This window comes from Bombina bombina, chromosome 10 (genome assembly GCF_027579735.1).
Source record: "Bombina bombina isolate aBomBom1 chromosome 10, aBomBom1.pri, whole genome shotgun sequence".
NCBI lineage: Eukaryota > Metazoa > Chordata > Amphibia > Anura > Bombinatoridae > Bombina > Bombina bombina.
The window spans coordinates 138002997-138029836 of NC_069508.1; the positions used below are offsets into that span (position 1 = coordinate 138002997).

The following is a 26840-nucleotide window of genomic DNA, read 5'->3' on the forward strand; positions in this document are numbered from 1 at the left end:
CAGTAAAGCCAAAATTAAACCTTCATGATATAGAAAGAGCAAGAAATTTTAAACAACTTTCCAATTTTCTTCTATTATCTATTTTTTTTTGTTCTCTTGGTATCCTTTGCTGAAATGCTTACCTAGGTAGGCTCAGGAGAATCAATTTACTATTGGAAGCTAGCTGCTTATTGGTGGCTGCCCATATATGCCTCTTCTCATTGGCTCAAAAGATGTGTTCAGCTAGCTCCCAGAAGTAATTTGCTGCTCCTTCAACAAAGGATATGAATTGGAAAGTTGGTTAATATGGTATGAACTGTCTGAATTGTGAAAGAGAAATTTGGGGTATCATGTCCCTTTCACTATCCATGAGTCGTCCCTATATAACAATACATAACAATGAACTCTAGTGAGAGAAATGAACTTACGCAGCTGGCAAACCACACTGAAGATCCGGAAGAAAGATCCTCCAACGGAAAACGCTAGCTTGTAGCGAATGAAGGAAAAAGATTGCACAATGATCCTCCAAACATAGCACAGAGTGCCGTAGCCTGTGCAGTGGATCAGACCACCATACAATAAGTGGAAGAAAAAAGGACGGCAGGCACTGCTTCCAAGACTTGGTATTAAAAGTTCAAAATTTATTAGAAATAGATAAAAGTATTTGCAGACATGGCAGGCAAGGTCATGCAGGTAAACCTTACGCGTTTCACCCCCCCTACAGGCGCTTACTCATAGAGTATGCGCCTGTAGGGGGCGTGAAACGCGTAAGATTTACCTGCATGACCTTGCCTGCCATGTCTGCAAATACTTTTATCTATATCTAATAAATTTTGAACTTTTAATACCAAATCTTGGAAGCAGTGCCTGCCATCCTTTTTTCTTCCAATAACAATGAACTCTACTATGTTAAAATAAATGATATAAAAGGTATAAACATAAAATCTCATTGCCATAATGATAATGTTGCATACAAATTTATTATATTCTTAGGATATGAATAATGCACTTTTACACATAGCCATATAAATGCACTTACTTCAGGGCACGCATTCCATCCTCTCATTAGCAGTGAAGATATAGGCTTCGGAATGGAATATCCAATTGGTGGTCTAATATGATGATAAGCCATGTCAGCAGCAGCTGCAGCTAAAGAGACATTTCATAGAATTAGTCATTTATTACTTGTGATGGCTAAAGTACCATCTCTATAATGGTTTTATCTAACTCCTTTAACAACAATAGAGAGTAACAATAAATCTGTGAAATATTGTTACATTGTGCATAATATTATATATAACAATGTTGTTCAGAAGATTCAAATTGACAATAAAATATAACTATTTGAACCCTGTGTACTGGGAATCTGTACACTTAAAATTGCAAAAAGAAAATGTGTTAGAGCATTTTATTATTGCTCTATTATTTGCATATAACTATGTGTTTAACCCCTGCAAAATTAGGTCCCAAGCAGCAAAGCATTTCTAGGACCTAGCAGAACACATCTGTAGAGCCAATACAAGAGTTATGTGTGTGCAGCCACCAATCACCAACTAGCTCACAGTAGTGAATTGCTGTCTACCTAGGTATGTTTTTTATTAACGGATACAAGACAAAGAAGTAAATTAGATAACAGAAGTAACATAGTACATGAGGTTGAAAAAAAAGACTGAAGTCCACCGAATTCAACCTATACAAAGCTAATATACAAAAAAGCTCCAGTTGAGCTTAAATTAATCCCATTAAAAGGTGACCCATTTAACACAAGCAATCATATCCATGAATTCTGTTTCTAGCCAAAAATGTATCCAAGCCATTTTTATTATTGGCATTCACTACCTCCTTTGGTAATGAGTTCCACAATTGATTTGAAGTCAATTGAAAAGTCTCTTAAAAATGCAAGCTCTATCTGAGCCATAAAAGTCAATTTTTGACATTCCCATCCCTTTAAAAGGACATTACAATCATTTTTTCTTTTCTTTGCTGCATCTAAAATACAGCTTTTTAAAGTATATTATAATCACTCTTACTTGTGGGTTCAAACTTGATATCAACATTTTGATATTTACAACTCAATGCTGCACTCATGGGACATTCCTATTCTGCTCCAGTATAAGGATATTGCCAGTGAATAGAGTATACACACCAGAGGCGTAACTAGAAACCACAGGGCCCAGGTGCAAGAATCTAAGAAGGGCTCTGTGGTACTGTATAGTGACACTGTTTACCCCTTGCCCCCCATGCTGTAGTAGCAAGGTCTGTAATTTGCTGGTTTCACAAACATACATGCATAAATACACACACATTCACATACATACACACACATAAACACCAATGGGTAAAACAGAAACACGAATGCCTGTAGTCAGACCCTGTAGTCAGAGACACTAGTAAAGCATCATGTCACACTCACATGATATCACATGCAACCTCTGCACCCCCTGTAGTTTCACCTCTGATACACACGTATGCCTGATTTACATTGACTCACCAGCTTTTCTTACATCTAGGGTAGAACAGTAGTACAACTTTTACTGTGTATTGAGTATTTCAAGGATTAAACACATTGTAAAAGAAAGGTTTGTTAAAGGGACAGTCTAGCCAAAAATAAACTTTCATGATTCAGATAGGGCATGCAATTTTAAAAAACTTTCTAATTTACTTTTATCATCTTTGCTTTGTTCTCTTGGTATTTTTAGTTGAAAGCTAAACCTAGGTAGGCTCATATGCGGATTTCTTAGCCCTTGAAGGCATTCTCTTATCTGAATGCATTTTCACAGTTTTTCACAACTAGAGGGCGTTAGTTCACGTGTGCTATATAGATAACATTGTACTCACGCCTGTGGAGTTACCTACTGATTGGCTAAAATGCAAATTCTTTCAAAAGAACTGACATAAGGGGGCAGTCTGCAGAGGCTTAGATACAAGGTAATCACAGAGCTAAACAGTATATTAATATAACCGTATCGGTTATGCAAAACTGGTGAATGGGTAATAAAGGTATTATCTATCTTTTTAAACAATACAAATTCTGGTGTAGACCGTCCCTTTAAGGGACTCACAGTCCAACACACAGGTCAGTCATTAGCAATAATAATAAATTTTTTAAATAAAGTTATCATTTGCCATTGGGGGGTTATTTTATGCTTCCACAGCGGTCTGAGAGCAACATGCAAAAATGCTTACTACATATAGGTTTTTTCCGGTGAACCCAATAACTTAGGACCTGATTGTGTAAAGGTCTCTGGGCTGGCGATATTCTTTTAGAATTCTCGCCAGTGCTTCTATTTCCCTGGTGGAATTCTATAAAACCTGAAAACAAGGTGTATGTATACTGCATTTTGTATGGGAAGGAGATGCATACATTACAGAAGTGCACAATGAAAATCATAATTTAAAAATCATTAAAAAAAAAAACATTGAACCAATTGCACAAAAATACTCAGGAAAAATATTGTATAGTTTAAGGTGCATCAAAAATGGTAACAACATTTTTCACCAAAAATCGCAATTTTTTAAAAAAAACGTAAAATTTGTATGTAAATGATAAAGGAATAACTCATTAGATATGCACCTGTAGCTCTATTACCTTTAGCGCACTAAGAGCCGCGCTAACCCGGTCGTCTTCACAGAGCTAATAGGAGGCTTAGCGCAGTGGCTCCCAGGGCCTCACTAAAGGATCTTCTATTAGCACAGCCGTGGGTTTTTGAGGTAGAGAGGCAAATTAGCGCGGCTCTCCAGCATGCTAAAGGTAAGTATTTAACCCCTTAAAGGTAATTTAAAGAAAATTTATGTATTTTTTTCAACTTCTTTAAATTTCATAGTGCACACATTCTAAAATTAGTTTAGGTAATAAAAACCAATATTAGTTTTTCTATACAAATTTACAAAACCTTGCAAATTGTGTTAAATGATTTAGATATTTTGCAATGAAGTAATTAATTCCTGATATATGATATGCATATAAGGGGGTCGATCCGATATAAAGCGTCGCCCGCAAAAGCCGGCGACGCCAATAATTGCGCGGATTTGGTATCCTATATACGGCGTAAGCTAGAAGTTACGCGCGTATATTTCTGCCGTCGCCCGCAGTTTTTTGGGCCATAGGCAGGTATACCAAACCCGCGCCGTTTGGTATCCAATATGCAGCGTAAGGACTTACGTGGCGAAAATGGAGAAAACTTACTCCATTTTCACCTCGCCACAAAAAGCAGCCGTAAGAAGCCTTACGCTGACTATTGGAGCCCCGTAACTCCCTAAACTAGCTGCTAAAATAAACCTAACACCTAACGCATGCGCAATGTCTATCTCCCTGTCAACCGCGATCTTCTAAAATAAACCTAACACCTAACGCATGCGCAATGTCTATCTCCCTGTCAACCGCGATCCCCCCCCCCCCGAAATCCCTAATAAAGTTATTACCCCCTAAAATGAGCTCCCGGACCCCGCCGCCATCTACATAAACTAACCCCCTACTGTGAGCCCCTAAAACCGCCGCCATCTACCTTATCTATCCCGTAATCTGACCCCTTACACCGCCGCCACCTATATAAAAATTATTAACCCCTAATTTAATCTACCTACCCCGCCGCCAGCTATGTTATCTATATTAACCCTAAGTATATTATAGTTAATATAGTTATTACATTATATATATTAACTATATTAACCCTAATTATATTAGGGTTAATATAGTTAATATAGTTACTATAGTATTTATATTAACTATATTAACTCTATCTAACCCTAACACCCCTAACTAAATTTATATTAAATTAATCTAATTAATTTATAAACTAAAATATTCCTATTTAAATCTAAATACTTACCTATAAAATAAACCCTAAGATAGCTACAATATAATTAATAATTACATTATAGCTATGTTAGGGTTAATATTTATTTTACAGGTAAATAGTTAATTATTTTAACTAGGTATAATAGATATTAAATAGTTATTAACTATTTAATATCTACCTAGTTAAAATAATTACCCAATTACCTGTAAAATAAATCCTAACCTAAGTTACAAATACACCTACACTATCAATAAATTTAATAAACTACAAACATCTATCTAAAAATACAATTAAATTAACTAAACTAAATTACAAAAAAAAACAAACACTAAATTACAAAAAATAAAAAAAAGATTACAAGATTTTTAAGCTAATTACACCTATTCTAAGCCCCCTAATAAAATAATAAACCCCCAAAATAACAAAAATTCCCTGCCCTATTCTAAATTAAACAAATTTCAAAGCTCTTTACCTTACCAGCCCTTAAAAGGGCCTTTTGTGGGGCATGCCCCAAAGAATTCAGCTCTTTTGCATTCAACAAATACAATCCCCCCCCCCCATTACAACCCACCACCCACATACCCCTATTCTAAACCCACCCAAACCCCCCTTAAAAAATCCTAACACTACCCCCCTGAAGATCTCCCTACCTTGTCTTCACCACACCGGGCCGAACTCCTGATCCGATCCGGGCGATGTCGTCCTCCAAGCGGCAAAGAAGAAATCTTCCTCCGGCGATGTCATCCTCCAAGCGGCAAAGAAGAATTCTTCCTCCGGCGACGTCTTCCTCCAAGCGGCAGCAAAGTCTTCATTCTTCCGGCGGCATCTTCAATCTTCTTTCTTCGCTCCGCCGCCGCGGAGCATCCATCCCGGCCGACTGCTAAACTTGGAATGAGGTACCTTTAAATGACGTCATCCAAGATGGCATCCGCCGAATTCCGATTGGCTGATAGGATTCTATCAGCCAATCGGAATTAAGTTAAAAAAATCTGATTGGCTGATTGAATCAGCCAATCAGATTCAAGTTCAATCCGATTGGCTGATCCAATCAGCCAATCAGATTGAGCTCGCATTCTATTGGCTGTTCCGATCAGCCAATAGAATGCGAGCTCAATCTGATTGGCTGATTGGATCAGCCAATCGGATTGAACTTGAATCTGATTGGCTGATTCAATCAGCCAATCAGATTTTTTTAACTTAATTCCGATTGGCTGATAGAATCCTATCAGCCAATCGGAATTCGGCGGACGCCATCTTGGATGACGTCATTTAAAGGTACCTCATTCCAAGTTTAGCAGTCGGCCGGGATGGATGCTCCGCGGCGGCGGAGCGAAGAAAGAAGATTGAAGATGCCGCCGGAAGAATGAAGACTTTGCTGCCGCTTGGAGGAAGACGTCGCCGGAGGAAGAATTCTTCTTTGCCGCTTGGAGGATGACATCGCCGGAGGAAGATTTCTTCTTTGCCGCTTGGAGGACGACATCGCCCGGATCGGATCAGGAGTTCGGCCCGGTGTGGTGAAGACAAGGTAGGGAGATCTTCAGGGGGGTAGTGTTAGGATTTTTTAAGGGGGGTTTGGGTGGGTTTAGAATAGGGGTATGTGGGTGGTGGGTTGTAATGGGGGGGGGGATTGTATTTGTTGAATGCAAAAGAGCTGAATTCTTTGGGGCATGCCCCACAAAAGGCCCTTTTAAGGGCTGGTAAGGTAAAGAGCTTTGAAATTTGTTTAATTTAGAATAGGGCAGGGAATTTTTGTTATTTTGGGGGTTTATTATTTTATTAGGGGGCTTAGAATAGGTGTAATTAGCTTAAAAATCTTGTAATCTTTTTTTTATTTTTTGTAATTTAGTGTTTTTTTTTTTTTGTAATTTAGTTTAGTTAATTTAATTGTATTTTTAGATAGATGTTTGTAGTTTATTAAATTTATTGATAGTGTAGGTGTATTTGTAACTTAGGTTAGGATTTATTTTACAGGTAATTGGGTAATTATTTTAACTAGGTAGATATTAAATAGTTAATAACTATTTAATATCTATTATACCTAGTTAAAATAATTAACTATTTACCTGTAAAATAAATATTAACCCTAACATAGCTATAATGTAATTATTAATTATATTGTAGCTATCTTAGGGTTTATTTTATAGGTAAGTATTTAGATTTAAATAGGAATATTTTAGTTTATAAATTAATTAGATTAATTTAATATAAATTTAGTTAGGGGTGTTAGGGTTAGATAGAGTTAATATAGTTAATATAAATACTATAGTAACTATATTAACTATATTAACCCTAATATAATTAGGGTTAATATAGTTAATATATATAATGTAATAACTATATTAACTATAATATACTTAGGGTTAATATAGATAATATAGCTGGCGGCGGGTAGGTAGATTAAATTAGGGGTTAATCATTTTAATAGAGATGGCGGCGGTGTAAGGGGCTTACATTAGGGGTTAATAATTTTAATATAGATGGCGGCGGTGTTAGGGGCTCACTTTAGGGGGTTATAGATATAATATAGCTGGCGGCGGGGTACGGGAGCGGCGGTTTAGGGGTTAATAGCTTTTTTATTGTTAGGATAGTGAGGGGGGATAGCGGATAGAGGGTTAGACAGTGCGGGCTATGTTAGGGAGGCGTGTTAGACAGTGCGGGCTATGTTAGGGAGGCGTGTTAGACAGTGCGGGCTATGTTAGGGAGGCGTGTTAGACAGTGCGGGCTATGTTAGGGAGGCGTGTTAGACAGTGCGGGTGTTTTAAACTTTAGTCAGGTTTTATAGGCGCCGGCAGATTCTAACGTGCCGCAAGTCACTGGCGACGCCAGAAATTTGTACTTACGCAGATTTCTGGACATCGCTGGTTTGTGAGACTTACGGCACGTTAGCATCTGACGGCGACCTATATGGGATAGCTCGAGTTGCGAGCTGAAACTGCGGGCGACGCCGGTTCCCTCGCTTGCGCCGCAAACTGCGATCGATATCGGATCGCGCCCATAATAATTAACCTTTTAACTCAATCTTTGGTAGCCAGGTTAAACAATGCCCTTACATGTTTTTTTGTTGTTTTTTATAACAATATTTCTACTGATAGCTGTTAAAATAATGCAAATTTGTGTAAGTTCCCACTTTGCTGATTTCCCCCTCACATTTTGATAATTAACAATAAACAGAACACTTCATATAAATTTTAGTATATGGTTTGTTTTGAATATATGTTTATTTCTAAATAATGTCTTTAAGTGGGATGAAAACTGTTGCATTATTATTATTATTATTAATAATAATAATAATAAAGAATACATTACAGAATTACAGTAAAGTACACATATTACATTATGTAAATAATTGTTGGGCAACTTATAGTCTTGCCATGATGACCACTTGATGAGTACTAAGGGTAGATTTATCAAGCAGCAGGTGCTTTCTACGCCCGAGGTAAGTTAAAGTGAATGCAAATTTTGATGCTAAAGTGCCCAGTTTTTAAAAATTCGATTAAAACAGGAGCACTTTAATTCATCAAAATTTACATTTCACTCGTGTTGTGAAAAAATACTTACCTTTTAATCTTGACAGTCACTCCAGCTTCCTCCACCCGTTGCAAAGCCTCTATCCTGGGCCCGACTCTAAAATGAGGAATCTGGCTTCCTCCAATCACGGCATTGAATCAGACACTGATTCCCCTGGGGAGGAAGCCGTGATTGGAGGATGACCTATCCATCATTTCTGACGTCAGAAATGGCTTGCGATCACCGGGGGAAGCTGGACAGGCTGTCAAGTTTAAAAGGTAAGTATTTTTTCACAACGAGTGAAATGTAAATTTTGATGAATTAAATTGCCCCTGTTTTTAATCGAGTTTTTAAAAAACTGGGCACTTTAGCATCAAAATTTACATTCACTTTAAGAAGTAGCGGTCGTGATGATTTACACCCCCTGCGGCTGCGAATGTGCAGGGGGCGGCATAGCACAAGTATTTCTCTAGAAATGTTTGTGTAATGTTAAATGCCAGTAGCGTATGCAGTCGTCTTTTAACAATGCCGGGCGGACATGATTCGCTACAGCGAATCATGTCTGCCCAGCATTTGATACATCTACCCCCTAGAGTGCACATTTTTATAGAGTTCTGTGACCTAAATAGTACCCAGATAATATAACAGGTTAATCAAAATACAAGGATTTACTTTCCTCCGATTTGTCTGCAATTGAAAGAATTCAAGAAACAAAAAAGGCTATTATATTGATAATAGACAGAAACTTTTAGTGTTTATAAAAATAACAAAAAAACATACTAAATTTCAATTTAATCTTATTATAAAATTGTACTTTTAAAAATATTGTTGCATGATATTTGATTGTATTAAATGAACATTTGTTGCCAAAGTTGAATGTTCATGATCTCAGTTTTGAATTGAAATACTTTTTCGAATATTGGGCTAGATTAGGCGTGGAGCAGTAGTTTGTGCTCCTGCTCACACATTTACTCCACTCGACTTCATCTTTTTGCATGCTTCGGGTAGGGCGTGTATTACAAGTTAAAAGTAAAAAGTTTTTGTATACGCAAAAAGCAGAACTTCGAATATTGCAACCGCATAACCTATTCCCCGTAGACTTTAAAGGGACACTGAACCCAAATGTTTTCTTTTGTGATTCAGATAGAGCATGCAATTTTAAGCAATTTACTAATTTACTCCCATTATCAAATTTTCTTCATTCTCTTGGTATCTTTATTTGAAATGCAAGAATGTAAGTTTAGATGCCAGCCCATTTTTGGTGAACAACCTGGGTTGTTCTTGCTGATTGGTGGATAAATTCACCCACCAACAAACAAGTGCTGTCCAGTACTGAACTAAAAATTGGCTGGCTTACATTTCTTCTTTTTCAAATAAAGATAGCAAGAGAATGAAGACAAATTGACAATAGGAGTAAATTAGAAAGTTGCTTAAAAATTTCACGCTCTATCTGAATCACAAAATAAAAAATTTGGGTTCAGTGTCCCTTTAACGGATTAATATTGCATAAATATAATTTCTCATGTATTCAGCTACTTGTCTGCAAAGGGCTCCAATTCACATATATTTCTATCCAGTGCAGATACGGGTACTGCAGAGGATGAATATAATTGTATCCATCTTAATCCTATATAATAAAAGGACAAGTGTGTTTGTCCGAAGCTGTCATGCGCAGTAGAGACAGCACGAGGACAAACACACACCTGGCCTTTGAGTCCCTAGCTGCGGGCGTGGCCGAGGGCGTGGCCGGTGTGAAGAGGCGTGGCCGGGCGTGAATGACCATGAAGGGGCGTGTCCGGGCGTGAAGCGGGCGTGGTCGTGCACGGTCGCACGATAGATGGAAGATGGGAGAGAGATAGAGAGAGGGGGGAGAGATAAAGCCCCTCCCCAAAAATGTGTTGTTTATATCCAAGCAGGACAAGCATTCACTTGAGTCATGCTTTTGATGCCTTCAAGACATTTTTAAAATAATGTTTAGTTAACATGTTAAACAATAAAGTCTTCTCTACTGCGCATGTTGCTACCGATAGAGGTGTTGATCACATTCCTATAGAAAAGAATATCTAAAAAAAATTCTTCAAAATTCCTAATTATAATCTATGGGGATCTTTGGAGATAAATAATTGGATATACCCCAAAATTCTGTTGAGGACATTTTTTTGCAGACTCCTATGCCAAGAGATATTAGTTTTATAGTCGCTACAACACATATACTTCTGGTATCACAAGTTTTAAGACCCTTTAATCATTACTCTAAAATGCTATTTTGAAACATTGGAAGCCTAGATATCCTAAATTAACTATAATTATCACAACATTCATTTATAATTGTAACAAAGTATTTATTTAAAATGTCAATTTTAAAAATTATGAAAAATTCAAAGCTATATAATCCAGCCATCCCTGGCATTCAACAAGTTAACAAGAGCTTTTACATTATACTATTTGCTATACTTTATAATGTCACCTGGAACAGTTTTATTACAGCAACCTTGCTGTGACCAAATACTGGCCATCAATACATCAAGGCAGTGGGATTTGATCAGCTGTGATATTAAGGCGACATTCCCAAAGTGAATCAATTTTCCTGAAATTGTAGTGCAGCAAAATCACCTCAATTATCTTGCATGGAATCTTTATTGTTTTAAACACTAAGACTCAACCTAATACCTTGTTAGTCCTATGACAGCATTCCGAAAGAGCTGCCAATAAGCTCAAAACGCGTTAGATGTAACTTTCACTGTGGCAGGCTGTCACTATTTGTTTTCATAAGGGTATGAATAAAGGCACTGAACAAAGATAGCATGACTCTTCAATTTCAAGAGTACTAACCTTTGTGGTATTGTATGTTTCAAAAAGAAAGTGAGTCTGGGATTCAGAAAGTATTTCTTCTGAGATTTACAGAGGATATTTCATAAATATTTAGCTCTTGATTATAATTGGATGGCAAAGCTGTTTCAAAAGCTCAATATACTGGAATGTTTTAAATCACTCAGCAGCAATTATATTGTTGTGACTGACAGAATTTTCCAGCAAACACCACATAAACAGATGAGGTTGCAATATCATTTGATTCTTGTGATGCTGGAAAAGCCATGATCCCATTAAGCTAGACATGCAAAAATGCTTTCTGTTTTTTCCCCCCATGTGTTTAACAGAGATAAGAAAAAGACAAATTGTAAAGCATTCAGAAGTTATTTTACTCCAGTGTCTCACTTTATTAGAATTTGGGGTTTATCACCATCTTGAGCACGTTTTCGATTGATAACAATTTATGAACTTTGGCCACTATTGTGAGTTTGCTTTTCCAGCAATCTATATCCCAAAATGCACCTGACATTAATAATCCCTCAGGTTTGAAATTGTTACCTCCTGAAAACAACACACAATGGTTATATTTTCCATTAATCTTCTGATATTGCAATTACATTACAGTTTAATAGACCTGTATGGTGATTGGTTCCTTTTTAATAGTGTGTAGTAACGCTAATAGGTGATGTGTGCAATCAAACAGTTGACCTCCAAAACCAAAGAAATGTATGTATGTCTTGTGAAGGAATTTGAGCAGGGTATATTAGCGATATACGAGTGACGCACTAACTGTTGCAGGCAAACGATAAGATATTTATCGCGGCTCTGTGCGTGCGTCGCATGTAGCGTACATATTACAGGTTGAAACAAAACACGTTTGCTTGGGATAGCGAATTTATCACATGTCGGGATAGCGCGACTTCAGAGCTCTGGTTAACAGTTAAGCTTGACTAAAAAGTTGCACAAAACACATAAAAAATATATTTAAAAGTATAGTTACAAAATTGTGAGGTCTCAGGTGTTAGAAAAAAAAAAAAAGGTTGCAAAGGGCTTTAAAGGGACAGTAAAGTCAACACTAAACTGTCATGATTCAGATAGGGCATGCACTTTTAAACAACTTTCCAATTTACTGTTATCATCAAATTTGCTTTGTTCCCTTGGTGGTATTTTTGAAAAGCTAAACCTAGCTAGGCTCAAACTGATTTCTAAACCGTTGAAAACCGCCTCCTAGCTCAGAGCATTTTGAAAGTTTTTCACAGTTAGACTGTGCTAGTTCACATGTGTCATATAGATAACATTGTGCTCACTCCCGTGACGTTATTTAGGAGTCTTCACTGATTGACTACACTGCATGTCTGTCAAAGGCACTTAGATAAGGAGGTTGTCTGCAAAGGCTTAGATACAATGTAATCACATAGGTAAAAAGCATATTAATATAACTGTGTTGGTTATGCAAAAATGGGGAATGGGTAATAAAGGGATTATCTATCTTTTTAAATAAGAACATTTTTGGTGTAGACTGTCCCTTTAACAGAGATACATACATGCACATGTCTAAATATGGATATGTATGTACTGCATATGTTTATATGTGTAAACATATGTATTTATGTATTTATATGTGCATACATGTATTTACAGACATATGTACACATATAAACACATAAATACATATGTTCACATATATACACATATATATATATAGACATGTATATAAGTGCTTATGTATTTTTAAATAAATATAACTGTTTCAGCTATGTGAAGAACATAGAAATGTGAAACATTAATATTTAATGTCGGGTTAGCACACTTGAGAAAACGCAATTGGGTTTGCGCGATGTGTTGGGTGTTTTTTCCACTTTTCGCACTCTAACTTCGACTTTTTGCTGGAATTGGGTTAGCGCTCGTGTGAAAACCTTTTGCTTTTAGCTTGTAATATGTGCACTACTTCTAGTGGAGTTAGCGTGCAAACAGGAGCGATAAATAGCACTCCATTCGTAATCTAACCCATAGTGGGCATGAGAGTTTGTGTAGTTATGGACTTAGCTCATTTGTGTTGATCACTTTAAATTTTAAGGGAATGTTCCAGGGCAGTGGATTTAAAGGGACAATCTACTTAAATTGTTATATTGTTTAAAAATATAGATAATCCCTTTATTACCTGTTCCCCAGTTTTGCATAACCAACACAGTTATATTAATATACTTTTTACCTGTGATTACCTTGTATCTAAGCCTCTGCAGACTGCCCCCTTATCTCAGTTCTTTTGACAGACTTTAGCCAATCAGTGCTGACTCACAAATAACTCCACAGGACTGAGCATAATGTTATGAATATGGCACACATGAACTAGCACTGTCTAACTGAAAAACTGTCAACATGCACTGAGATGAGAGGCGGCCTTTAACGACTTATAAATCAGTTTATTATGCCTACCTAGGTTTAGCTTTCAAAAAAGAATACCAAGAGAACAAAGCAAATTTGATGATAAAAATTGGAAATTTACCCTACCCGAATCACAAAAGTTTAATTTTAACTTGACTGTTTAAATATGTGTTTAAATTCTTTATAAGGACTTAACGCACAGTAAGGCTATACATTTGCTTTAAATATAAAATGTTGTAACAAAATAGAGCCTTTTATTTGTTAAACTAGAATGCCCCTTGTATGTCATAAATTATTTTGTTTGTTTAAAAACCAATACAATCTAATACTGAAAGCAAAAATGAATACAGGCTGGAAAGTTTGGTATTTTTCTGTTTCTTTAATTAATATAGTAACTTCCAATTTCCCTGGACAAAACAGTTGTCCATTACAATATACATTATGAAAATATTAAAATGATTTCTGATGAATATTAGAAATGAAAGCCCCTATGAGTTGTTAATACTTCCAATTTAATTTCCATAAACATAATCCAAGCTTGAAAACAACTAAGTGCGATTGGCACCTTTAAGTGATGCATTTGTGCCGACAGGGAATGCGAGATCACAAATAAAACCACTATAATTGGCAAATTCTATTTTCATAATTATGGTCTAAAAAGTAAGCTTGTTATTCTGTAGAAATTAGTCACAAAGGACACTTCACAGAATTTAGACTTTGTTTTTAATGCACTAAGAGACTGAAAGAGAATTCAACATATCTAAGAAAAAAAAATATTTTAAACATTTTGTAGATCATTTTGCAGATTATTGGTTGAGTTAGATAAGTGGAGAAAATGTTTTCGAAAATGTTTATAAAAAGTATGTGTTATACATTTTATAGTGAATATGTTGCCAAAGGTGGTTTAGAAAATGTAGTAATCTATTGCCACCTAAAGGAACATGGAAAACAGATTAAAGTTCCATAATTTGAAAAAGAAAATACAAAACAAAAGTTCCCAATTTACTTTTGTTGGCAAATGTACCCTTTTATTCTGGTATCCTTCATGTAGACGTACCTTCTTTCCATGAGAACATTAGCTTATGACCTGTACGTGTGTCAAAAATATTATGGCCCGGATTGCAAGTGGACCGTTATTGATAGCACAGGGTGTGATATCAGTACCGGTGGACCCCATTAAAAATGACCTCGCAAATCGATATTACAAGTCCTTGGTAAAACAGAATTAACAGAAAAGGTTTAGCAGGACCGACATCCTTTTAGTGCGCCCTATACTTTCAATGGATATAGCGACCAAGCTAATTATCGCTCAGATTACATATTACAAGCTGAAAATTATGCGTTGCGCTCAAGCATAACCCGAAATAGCGCTAGAAGAATTAGTGTGACCTGAGTCCTGAATTAAAGTGTTAGGGCTACAAAAAAGCTTCACAAAACACATGGAAAACATATTAAAATAAAGCAGTACACTCATATAAATATACATATTTCATATACCAGCGCTACGGAAATTTGTAGTGCTATACAAATTAATGATAATAATAACATTTAATATATATTTTGGTATATATCACAGTGTTTGACTGGGAAGGGCTCAAAGTATATATATATATATATATATATATATATATATATATATATATATATATATATATATTGATAGATAGATAGATAGATAGATAGATAAATTGGGTAAAAAGTGCGCCCCAACTCGCCAAATAGACAATTATCTGCCTATTGTAGTTATATTTTTTTCAAAAAGATGTCACAATTTTTTATTTCTTAAAAGGAACTACACATTTTTTGGGGCCAGTTGGGGCACATTTAAAAAATTAACCAGAAGTCTGCCCTCTGGTTAATTTTTTTAGCACTAATTGTTACCGTGAGCTTGCGGTAGCAATAACCAGCCACTTGCAATGGCTGTTTTTTTTATTGTGCGCCCATAAACTGGCAAATTTGCCCATTTACAGGCACGCGATAAATTAGCACTTCACTTGTAATCTAGCCTTTTTTTATATAATTATCTATATATAAGTAATGCTGTGCTATAATGACATTACAGTACTTTCATTATTCAAATAGAGACATAAATAAGCAGTAAATCAATCTGCAGTGTTGTGCATGATTTCTAATTAATAATCACTAACTAATTAATTTGGTCATTAATTAATTTGGTAATTTTGTAATTAATTTTCAAACTAAAGGGACATAACATTAAAAAACTAAAAACATGGGGTGCGGAGCTAACCGCTGTGCTGAGTGGAGGTACACATCTAGAGCTCCTGGCCCTTTTCTAAAATTAAAGTTTATTACCCTTTAAATTTGAGCCATAACTGGGTCTAAACAGGGATATTAACTAATCCTGATAACATATATTGCCTTTGGAAGTATTCTGGTGAACTTTTACACTTCTGGGGAATCGCTGGTGCAGAACTACTGCACGCTTCCATAGACCCACACTCTGCAGGCTCCGGAGGGTCGGGGATCCGCTCCGGAGCACCAGCACCTGAACAAAAGCAGCCACCCTTCTCCAACAACCACAGTTCCAAAGACTGGGAGTTGCTGACTGCGGGTCACAATTGACTCCCCTTGTCGGGGCCGCCTGCCGCCGACCATAGCCCCTGCGCAGAACGGAACAGAGACTGCTGTCTTACGGCTAGATTTAGAGTTTGGCGTTAGCCGTCAAAAACAGAATTTATGCTTACCTGATAAATTACTTTCTCCAACGGTGTGTCCGGTCCACGGCGTCATCCATTACTTGTGGGAAATATTCTCCCCCACAGGGAAAGGCAGGGAGAGCACACAGCAAGAGCTGTCCATATAGCTCCCCCTCTGGCTCCGCCCCCCAGTCATTCGACCGACGGTTAGGAGAAAAAGGAGAAACTATAGGGTGCCGTGGTGACTGTAGTGTATAAAGAAAAAAATTTCAACCTGATTAGGAAACCAGGGCGGGCCGTGGACCGGACACACCGTTGGAGAAAGTAATTTATCAGGTAAGCATAAATTCTGTTTTCTCCAACATTGGTGTGTCCGGTCCACGGCGTCATCCATTACTTGTGGGAACCAATACCAAAGCTTTAGGACAGGGATGAAGGGAGGGAGCAAATCAGGTTACCTAAATGGAAGGCACCACGGCTTGCAAAACCTTTCTCCCAAAAATAGCCTCCGAAGAAGCATAAGTATCAAATTTGTAGAATTTGGCAAAAGTGTGCAGAGAGGACCAAGTCGCTGCCTTACATATCTGATCAACAGAAGCCTCGTTCTTGTAGGCCCAAGTGGAAGCCACAGCCCTAGTAGAGTGAGCTGTGATTCGGTCAGGAGGTTGCCGTCCGGCAGTCTCATAAGCCAATCGGATAATGCTTTTCAGCCAGAAAGAGAGAGAGGTAGCAGTAGCTTTTTGACCTCTCCTCTTACCAGAGTAAACGACAAACAAAGATGAGGTTTGTCTAAAATCTTTTGTTGCTTCTAAGTAGAACTTTAAAGCACGAACAACATCTAAATTGTGTAATAAACGTTCCTTCTTTGAAACTGGATTCGGACACAGAGAAGGAACAACTATTTCCTGGTTAATATTCTTGTTGGAAACAACTTTTGGAAGAAAACCAGGCTTAGTACACAAAACAACCTTATCTGAATGGAAAACCAGATAGGGTGGATTACATTGCAAAGCAGATAATTCAGAAACTCTTCTAGCAGAAGAAATATCAACCAAAAACAGAACTTTCCAAGATAATAACTTAATATCTATGGAATGTAAAGGTTCAAACGGAACCCCTTGAAGAACTGAAAGAACTAAATTTAGACTCCAAGGAGGAGTCATGGGTCTGTAAACAGGCTTGATTCTAACCAAAGCCTGAACAAAAGCTTGTACATCTGGCACAGCTGCCAGTCGTTTGTGTAACAAGACAGATAAAGCAGAAATCTGTCCTTTTAGAGAACTAGCTGACAACCCTTTATCCAAACCTTCTTGGAGAAAGGAGAGAATCTTTGGAATTTTAATCTTACTCCAGGAGAATCCCTTGGATTCACACCAGCAGATATATTTTTTCCATATTTTATGGTAAATCTTTCTAGTCACAGGTTTTCTGGCTTGGACCAGAGTATCTATCACAGAATTCGAAAACCCACGCTTGGATAAAATCAAGCGTTCAATTTCCAAGCAGTCAGCTGCAGAGAAACTAGATTTGGATGTTCGAATGGACCTTGTACTAGAAGATCCTGTCTCAAAGGTAGCTTACATGGTGGAGCCAATGACATATTCACCAGGTCTGCATACCAAGTCCTGCGTGGCCACGCAGGAGCTATCAGAATCACAGAGGCCTTCTCCTGTTTGATCCTGGCTATGAGCCTGGGAAGGAGAGGAAACGGTGGAAACACATACGCTAGGTTGAACGACCAATGCGCCACTAATGCATCCACTAGAGTCGCCTTGGGATCCCTGGATCTGGACCCGTAGCAAGGAATCTTGAAGTTCTGACGGGACATTAGATCCATGTCTGGAATGCCCCATAATTGGGTTAACTGAGCAAAGACCTCCGGGTGGAGTTCCCACTCCCCCGGATGGAAAGTCTGATGACTCAAATAGTCCGCCTCCCAGTTGTCTACTCCTGGGATGTGAATAGTAGATAGATGGCAGGAGTGATTCTCTGCCCATTGGATAATCTTGGTTACTTCCTTCATCGCTAGGGAACTCTTTGTTCCCCCCTGATGATTGATGTACGCAACAGTCGTTATGTTGTCCGACTGAAATCTTATGAACCTGGCTTCCGCTAGCTGAGGCCAAGCCAGGAGCGCATAGAATATTGCTCTTAGTTCCAAAATGTTTATCGGGAGAAGCGACTCTTCCCGAGACCATAGGCCCTGAGCTTTCAGGGAGTCCCAGACCGCGCCCCACCCCAAGAGGCTGGCGTCGGTCGTGACGATGACCCACTCCGGTCTGCGGAAACTCATTCCCTGAGACAGGTGATCCTGGGTCAACCACCAGAGAAGTGAGTCCCTGGTTACCTGGTCTACTTGAATTTGGGGAGACAAGTCTGTATAGTCCCCATTCCACTGATTGAGCATGCACAGCTGTGATGGTCTTAGATGAATTCGAGCAAAAGGAACCACGTCCATTGCTGCGACCATTAGTCCTATTACTTCCATGCACTGAGCTATGGAGGGTTGAGGAATAGAATGAAGAACTCGACAAACGTTTAGAAGCTTTAGCTTTCTGACTTCTGTCAGGAAGATCTTCATTTCCACAGAATCTATTATTGTTCCCAGAAAAGGAACCCTTGTGGACGGTGACAGTGAACTCTTTTCTATGTTCACCTTCCACCCGTGAGATCTGAGAAAAGCCAACACAATGTATGTGTGGGCCCTTGCTTTGGAAAGAGACGACGCTTGGATTAGGATGTCGTCTAGATAAGGTGCTACAGTGATGCCCCTCGGCCTTAGGACCGCTAGAAGGGACCCTAGCACCTTTGTGAAAATTCTGGGAGCGGTGGCTAAACCGAATGGAAGAGCCACGAACTGGTAATGTTTGTCCAGAAAGGCGAACCTCAGGAACTGATGATGAGTTTTGTGGATTGGAATATGCAGATACGCATCCTTTAGATCCACGGTAGTCAAATATTGACCCTGCTGGATTGTCGGCAAGATTGTCCGAATGGTTTCCATTTTGAAGGATGGAACACTGAGGAACTTGTTTAATATCTTTAAATCCAGAATTGGCCTGAAAGTTCCCTCTTTTTTGGGAACCACAAACAGGTTTGAGTAAAAACCTAGACCTTGTTCCCCGGAGGGGACTGGGTTTATCACTCCCATATTTGATAGGTCTCTTACACAATGTAAGAATGCCTGTTTCTTTATCTGGTCTGAAGATAAGCGAGACAGGTGGAACCTTCCCCTTGGAGGAAGTCCCTTGAACTCTAGCAGGTATCCCTTGGAGACTATCTCTAGTGCCCAGGGATCCAGAACATCTCTTGCCCAAGCCTGAGCGAAGAGAGATAGTCTGCCCCCTACCAGATCCGGTCCCGGATCGGGGCTACCCCTTCATGCTGTCTTAGTAGCAGCAGCAGGTTTCTTGGTCTGTTTACCCTTGTTCCAGCCTTGCATGGGCTTCCAAGCGGGTTTGGGCTGGGCCGCGTTACCTTCTTGTCTAGCGGCAGTGGAGTTATTAGCCGGTCCGTTCCTGAAATTGCGAAAGGAACGAAAATTAGACTTGTTCTTAGCCTTAAAAGGCCTATCCTGTGGGAGGGCATGGCCCTTACCCCCAGTGATGTCTGAAATAATTTCCTTCAATTCCGGCCCAAAAAGGGTCTTACCCTTGAAAGGAATATTAAGTAACTTAGTCTTGGACGACACATCTGCCGACCAGGATTTCAGCCAAAGCGCCCTCCGCACTACTATAGCAAAACCTGAGTTTTTCGCCGCCAATTTCGTTATTTGAAAGGCGGCATCCAATATAAAAGAATTAGCTAATTTTAATGCGTGAATTCTGTCCATGACTTCTTCATAGGAAGTCTCTTTCTGGAGCGACCTTTCTAGTTCCTCGAACCAAAAGGACGCCGCTGAAGTGACAGTAATAACACACGTAGCTGGTTGAAGGATGAACCCTTGCTGAACAAAAATCTTTTTAAGCAATCCTTCCAATTTTTTATCCATAGGATCTTTGAAAGCGCAGCTGTCCTCTATAGGAATAGTGGTGCGCTTCGCTAGTGTTGAAACAGCTCCCTCAACCTTCGGGACCGTCTGCCATGCGTCCCTTCTAGGGTCTACTGGGAAACATTTTCTTAAATATAGGAGGTGGGGTAAAGGGTACACCTGGCTTCTCCCACTCCTTTTCCACTATGTTCGCTACCCTTTTGGGTATTGGAAAAGCGTCGTCGTGCACTGGGACCTCTAAAAATTTGTCCAATTTGCACAACTTCTCTGGTACTACCATAGAATCACAGTCATCCAGAGTAGCTAATACCTCCTTTAGCAAAGCGCAGAGATGTTCTAGCTTAAACTTAAATGCTACTATATCAGGTTCTGCCTGTTGAGAAATTTTTCCTGAGTCTGAAATTTCACCCTCAGACAGCCATTCCTTCACAGCCAATTCCGATTGATGTGAGGGTAAAATAGATAAAGCATCGTCAGCGTCTGATTGTTCATCCCTTTTATCTGTATTTAAAGCTCAACAATCACGCTTTCTCTGAAATGCTGGCAGTTTGGATAAAAGATTTGCTATAGAATTATCCACTACTGCTGTTAATTGTTGCATAGAAATAAGCACTGGCGCGCTAGGTGTCGCCTGCGCGGGCAAAGCTGGTGTAGACACAGAAGGAGAGGATGTAGAACTATCCCCACTACCTTCATTAGATAAATCATCTTGGGCAACATTATGAAATGTAACAGAGCTGTCCTCATTTTGTTTGGACGCTATGGCACAATTATCACAAACACTCGAGGGGGAACCACATTTGTCTCTACACACACAGAACATAGGTTATCTGATGGCATAGACATGTTAAACAGATTTAGGCAGGCAAACAATGCAATAAAAACGATTTTAAACAAAAACGTTACTGTCTCTCTTTAAATAATAAAATGACACTTTATTTCTGAATGTTCAAAAAACTATGAAGGCAATATCCGATTTTTCTGAAATTTGGACCCCAGTGTCTTAATGCTTAGAAAGTATTGCACAGCAAATATGGAGACTCTAGCTCTTAAAACAAGCAAACCGGAGCTAATTGTTGGATTTAACCGTTTTTATACACCACAATCCCTGCTTACAGCATTGCTGCAGCTTTTACCTTTCTTAGGGGTCAATCATCCACAGAAATAAGCCTTCTGGAGTCACTTTCTGAGCCACAGGACCCTCTCACATGGAACTGCATGCACTGCCTTGAAATTAACTGAAGTGCCAAAATGAGGCCTCCTCCCTCAGTACACTAGAGTGAAGGGGCCTTCCTGACTAGATTTAGGTGTCTAAAGCAAGCCAGATCAATAAAAAACGTCCCCAAGTGTATATGAGCTTATAAAACATTTCAATTGCCATCATATTGTAATAAAAAACAATTGATTTGGCCCCTGACAGTGTCTACCAGCATAAAAATCAAAAAGGGGAAGCCTGTTATCTTTTTTGCTGAGGTGAAAGAAAAATGGCTTACCGTTTTCCCCTAAAATTAAGCAGCATCCATGGGTAGATTCAAACTCTTGACCATTTACTTGCAAGTCAGGCATGCTAACCACTAAGCTATGACAGAACATAGTTCAGAGCGGCAAGGAGAATGACTGGGGGGCGGAGCCAGAGGGGGAGCTATATGGACAGCTCTTGCTGTGTGCTCTCCTTGCCTTTCCCTGTGGGGGAGAATATTTCCCACAAGTAATGGATGACGCCATGGACCGGACACACCAATGTTGGAGAAACCAGCGTTAGAGGCTCCTAACGCTGGTTTTGGGCTACCGCTGGTATTTGGAGTCAGTCAGGAAAGGGTCTAACGCTCACTTTGCAGCCGCGACTTTTCCATACCACAGATCCCCCTACGCCATTTGCGTATCCTATCTTTTCAATGGGATCTTTCTAACGCCGGTATTTAGAGTCTTGACTGAAGTGAGCGTTAGAAATCTAACGACAAGACTCCAGCCACAGAAAAAAGTCAGTAGTTAAGAGCTTTTTGGGCTAACGCCGGTTTATAAAGCTCTTAACTACTGTGCTCTAAAGTACACTAACACCCATAAACTACCTATGTACCCCTAAACCGAGGTCCCCCCACATCGCCGCCACTGTATTAAATTTTTTTAACCCCTAATCTGCCGACTGCACACCGCCGCAACCTACGTTATACTTATGTACCCCATATCTGCTGCCCCTAACACCGCCGACCCCTAAATTATATTTATTAACCCCTAATCTGCCCCCCACAACGTCGCCGCCAGCTACCTACAATAATGAACCCCTAATCTGCCGACCGGACCTCACAGCTACTATAATAAAATTATTAACCCCTAATCCGCCTCACTCCCGCCTCAATAACCCTATAAGAAATAGTATTAACCCCTAATCTGCCCTCCCTAACATCGCCGACACCTAACTTCAATTATTAACCCCTAATCTGCCGACCGGATCTCGCCGCTACTCTAATAAATGGATTAACCCCTAAAGCTAAGTCTAACCCTAACAGCCAATCAGAATTTTCCTACCTTAATTCCGATTGGCTGATAGAATCCTATCAGCCAATCGGAATTCGAGGGACGCCATCTTGGATGACGTCCCTTAAAGGAACCTTCATTCTTCAGTTGGACGTCGGAAGAAGAGGATGGATCCGCGCTGGAGGTCTTCAAGATGGAGCCGTTCGTCATCGGATGAAGATAGAAGATGCCGCTTGGATCAAGATGGTTGCCGGTCCGGATCTCCTCTTCTTCCCGGATAGGATTAAGACTTTGGAGCCTCTTCTGGACCTCTTCAGCCACCGCTTGATAGAAGACTTCAGCCGGATTATGGATCGCCAGCGCCCGCTTGGGCTTGGATGAAGACTTCGGAGGCTTGGATCAAGACTTCGGAGGACGGATCGGTGAACCTGGCATGGTGAAGATAAGGTAGGAAGATCTTCAGGGGCTTAGTGTTAGGTTTATTTAAGGGGGTTTGGGTTAGATTAGAGGTATGTGGGTGGTGGGTTGTAATGTTGGGGGGGGGTATTGTATGTTTTTTTTTACAGGCAAAAGAGTTGAATTCTTTGGGGCATGCCCCGCAAATGGCCCTTTTCAGGGCTGGTAAGGTAAAAGAGCTTTGAACTTTTTTAATTTAGAATAGGATAGGGCATTTTTTTATTTTGGGGGTCTTTGTTATTTTATTAGGGGGCTTAGAGTAGGTGTAATTAGTTTAAAATTGTTGTAATATTTTTCTAATGTTTGTAAATATTTTTTTATATTTTGTAACTTAGTTCTTTTTTATTTTTTGTACTTTAGTTAGTTTATTTAATTGTAGTTATTTGTAGGTATTGTATTTAATTAATTTATTGATAGTGTAGTGTTAGGTTTAATTGTAACTTAGGTTAGGATTTATTTTACAGGTAATTTTTTAATTATTTGAACTAGGTAGCTATTAAATAGTTCTTAACTATTTAATAGCTATTGTACCTGGTTAAAATAATTACAAAGTTGCCTGTAAAATAAATATAAATCCTAAAATAGCTACAATGTAATTATTCGTTATATTGTAGCTATATTAGGGTTTATTTTACAGGTAAGTATTTAGCTTTAAATAGGAATAATTTATTTAATAACAGTTAATTTTTTTTTTTAGATTTAAATTATATTTAACTTAGGGGGGTGTTAGTGTTAGACTTAGCTTTAGGGGTTAATCCATTTATTAGAGTAGCGGCGAGATCCGGTCGGCAGATTAGGGGTTAATAATTGAAGTTAGGTGTCGGCGATGTTAGGGAGGGCAGATTAGGGGTTAATACTATTTCTTATAGGGTTATTGAGGCGGGAGTGAGGCGGATTAGGAGTTAATAAATTTATTATAGTAGCGGTGAGGTCCGGTCAGCAGATTAGGGGTTAATTATTGTAGGTAGCTGGCGGCGACGTTTTGGGGGGCAGATTAGGGGTTAATAAATATAATATAGGGGTCGGCGGTGTTAGGGGCAGCAGATTAGGGGTACATAATTATAACGTAGGTTGCGGCGGTGTACGGAGCGGCAGATTAGGGGTTAAAAGTATAATGCAAGGATCAGCGATAGCGGCGGTGGCAGAATAGGGGTTAATAAGTGTAAGGTTAGGGGTGTTTAGACTCGGGGTTCATGTTAGGGTGTTAGGTGCAGACTTAGGAAGTGTTTCCCCATAGGAAACAATGGGGCCGCGTTAGGAGCTGAACGCTGCTTTTTTGCAGGTGTTAGGTTTTTTTTCAGATCAAACTGTCCAATTGTTTCCTATGGGGGAATCGTGCACGAGCACGTTTTTGAAGCTGGCCGCGTCCGTAAGCACCGCTGGTATTGAGAGTTGCAGTTGCGGTAAATATGCCTGTACGCTCCTTTTTTGGAGCCTAACGCAGCCCTTCTGTGAACTCTAAATACCAGCGGTATTTAAAAGGTGCGGCCAGAAAAAAGCATGCGTAGCTAATGCACCCCTTCTAACGCAAAACTCCAAATCTAGGCGTTAGAGAGGTGATGGCAGAGAATCCACAGCAGTGCAGAAACCCCTGGATCCGATCTAAAGTCGATCACCCTGCCACCATAGAACTTCCGCTGGGAAGCCTCTGCCCTGCATTGTGGGCCCCACTCCGGAGCACGCTTCACACACTGGGAGGCGGGAACAGCGGCCATCTTTGATCTGAGGCCTTCATGGGAGCTCTGATGGCAAAGTGCGCCTGGATGAATCCTTTGCCTAGTGTTTTCTAGTATTCACAACTCTCCAGCAACAGTTGTCTCCATCTGGGTCTCCCTGGGCCTGCAGCTGTGTGCGTAAGCTGGATTCCGGTTCTATAGGCCCCCACGCACCTACTGGGGAGTCCAGCCCCACACACACACTGAAACAGAGTCACTTAAGCACTGTATCACACCCAGCGCCCATGTCCCTGGGCTGACTTCAAAACCTATGTATAAGTTCACCTCTGAGGACTGCCCCATCACGTTATTGCAAGAGTGGCTGCTGTCTGTCTTTACCCCACATATTAGCCCTGCTCTGTCTTCACCTGCATTACAAGCCTGGGCTGCATACTTTGCCTCCTCAGCTTCTTCCCTTACTGAGTATTACAGCTGCTTCCCATAGGTGGGCCAATTACACCTCAACAACCTCAGAAGGGGTTTACTTCATAACTATGCCGCAATAGGCCTTACCCACAGAGCAGCTGAGCCAATGCACAACAGAAGCAGGAACAGAGGGTGGTTACCCTTCAGCGCACTGTAAAGCCCCTGTCCTAGTGCTCCCCTTGTCCTGCAGCACACAATTACACACTCTCCCCTTCCCTTTCCCGCTGCCCCTAGTGACAGCCGGTCATACCCCACTATCCCTGCCCGTGATCGTCCTGTGAGGGCACCCTCCCTGGGGAGCTGCATGTGGGGGTTATCTCTGCACCTGGGGACATTATATCAACTGTGTGAAGATAGTTCCAGTACTGCCCTAAGTACAGAAGCCCAATACGCCTAGGCAAAATCAACCTACCCCATCTGGGGCATGTCTGTACAGGATTAAAATGGTAGCTGGCTAGGAGCAAAGACGTTTTAGGGCCTGGGCCCATGGGTGAACCAGAGTTACTTCATAACAACAAGAGGGCATTTCCTATTCTATCCTACACCATCTTTCATAAAAGTTCCCTGGAGGCATATATCACTTGTCATGCTGTTCCTTTACAAGTTTCACTTTTCTGGGAAAATGGCGCAGGCCCAAAGGAAAAAATCCAAAGGTCTCTTGGGGCCGAAAAAAACAATGAAAGAACACTTCCAGCGACCTCAAAGACATTTGGAGCAATGTTCAGAGGATGATCTATATGGTTCAACCTACCTATCAGAACCAAGTAATGTGAGAGGACTTAATGCTACTTCCCAGCCCGCAAGTCTGGCAGATATTGCAGGAGCCAACAACAACATGATGGACCAGATAAAATCCATGCTGGTGTCTCATCATGAATCCATTTGCAAAAGGTTTGATAAATCGTGCTCAGAACTGAGGAGAGATATTGCTGCAATCGGAGAACGCACGGACACCTTGGAGCGCAAACAGGAAGATCTATCAGTTGATCATGCCAACCTGATTTCAAATTCAGAAAACCTGGCAGGGCAAATAACAACATTGGAATCTAAGCTGGCGGACCTTGAGGATCACTCCAGGCCCAACAATATCCGCTTGAGGGGCATCCCTGAGAGCATTCTCCCTAAGGACTTACAACCCTATCTTCAGGAAGTATTTACAATTGCACCGGGACCTCTGCAAGACCCTGAATCTCTCATTGATAGGGCCCACAGGGCGACAAGACCTAGAGCAATGTCAGACAACAAGCCGAGAGATGTGATTGTGAGACTACATTATTATACCATTAGGGATAAATTCTTGAGAGCAGTGAACGCTGGGTCTCTAAAGGCATCGAAGTTCGACAATTTGCAGATCTTTCCAGACCTCTCCCCTCATACCTTACAACAGCGAAAAGCATACCAAGATTTTACAAGAATCCTCAGGATTCTTTAAATCTCTTTTTTCCTGATCCTTACAGATCTGGAGCGCCTCTGGTTTTGGGCCTGGGTCATTGACTCTTGGCCTCTCAGACCTGGAGGGCCCTATGGATGACAATATCCATGTCAATTGATTGCCTCACAGTACCAGAGTTAACAGCAATGGACTTCTAAATTATGACTCTAGATGCGACTGTAGAGGACTTAGTGCTTGTATTTGTTT

General features: G+C 39.9%; 1 protein-coding gene across 1 annotated transcript in view; it reads right to left on the reverse strand.

The window, feature by feature from the left end:
* TNNI3K (TNNI3 interacting kinase) overlaps positions 1–26840 on the reverse strand; it is a 587433-nt gene that overhangs the window by 163580 nt on the left and 397013 nt on the right. The window contains exon 21 of the mRNA XM_053693350.1: positions 1019–1128. Within this exon, the coding sequence (XP_053549325.1) occupies positions 1019–1128 (110 nt within the window). The remainder of the gene's footprint in view (positions 1–1018; positions 1129–26840) is intronic.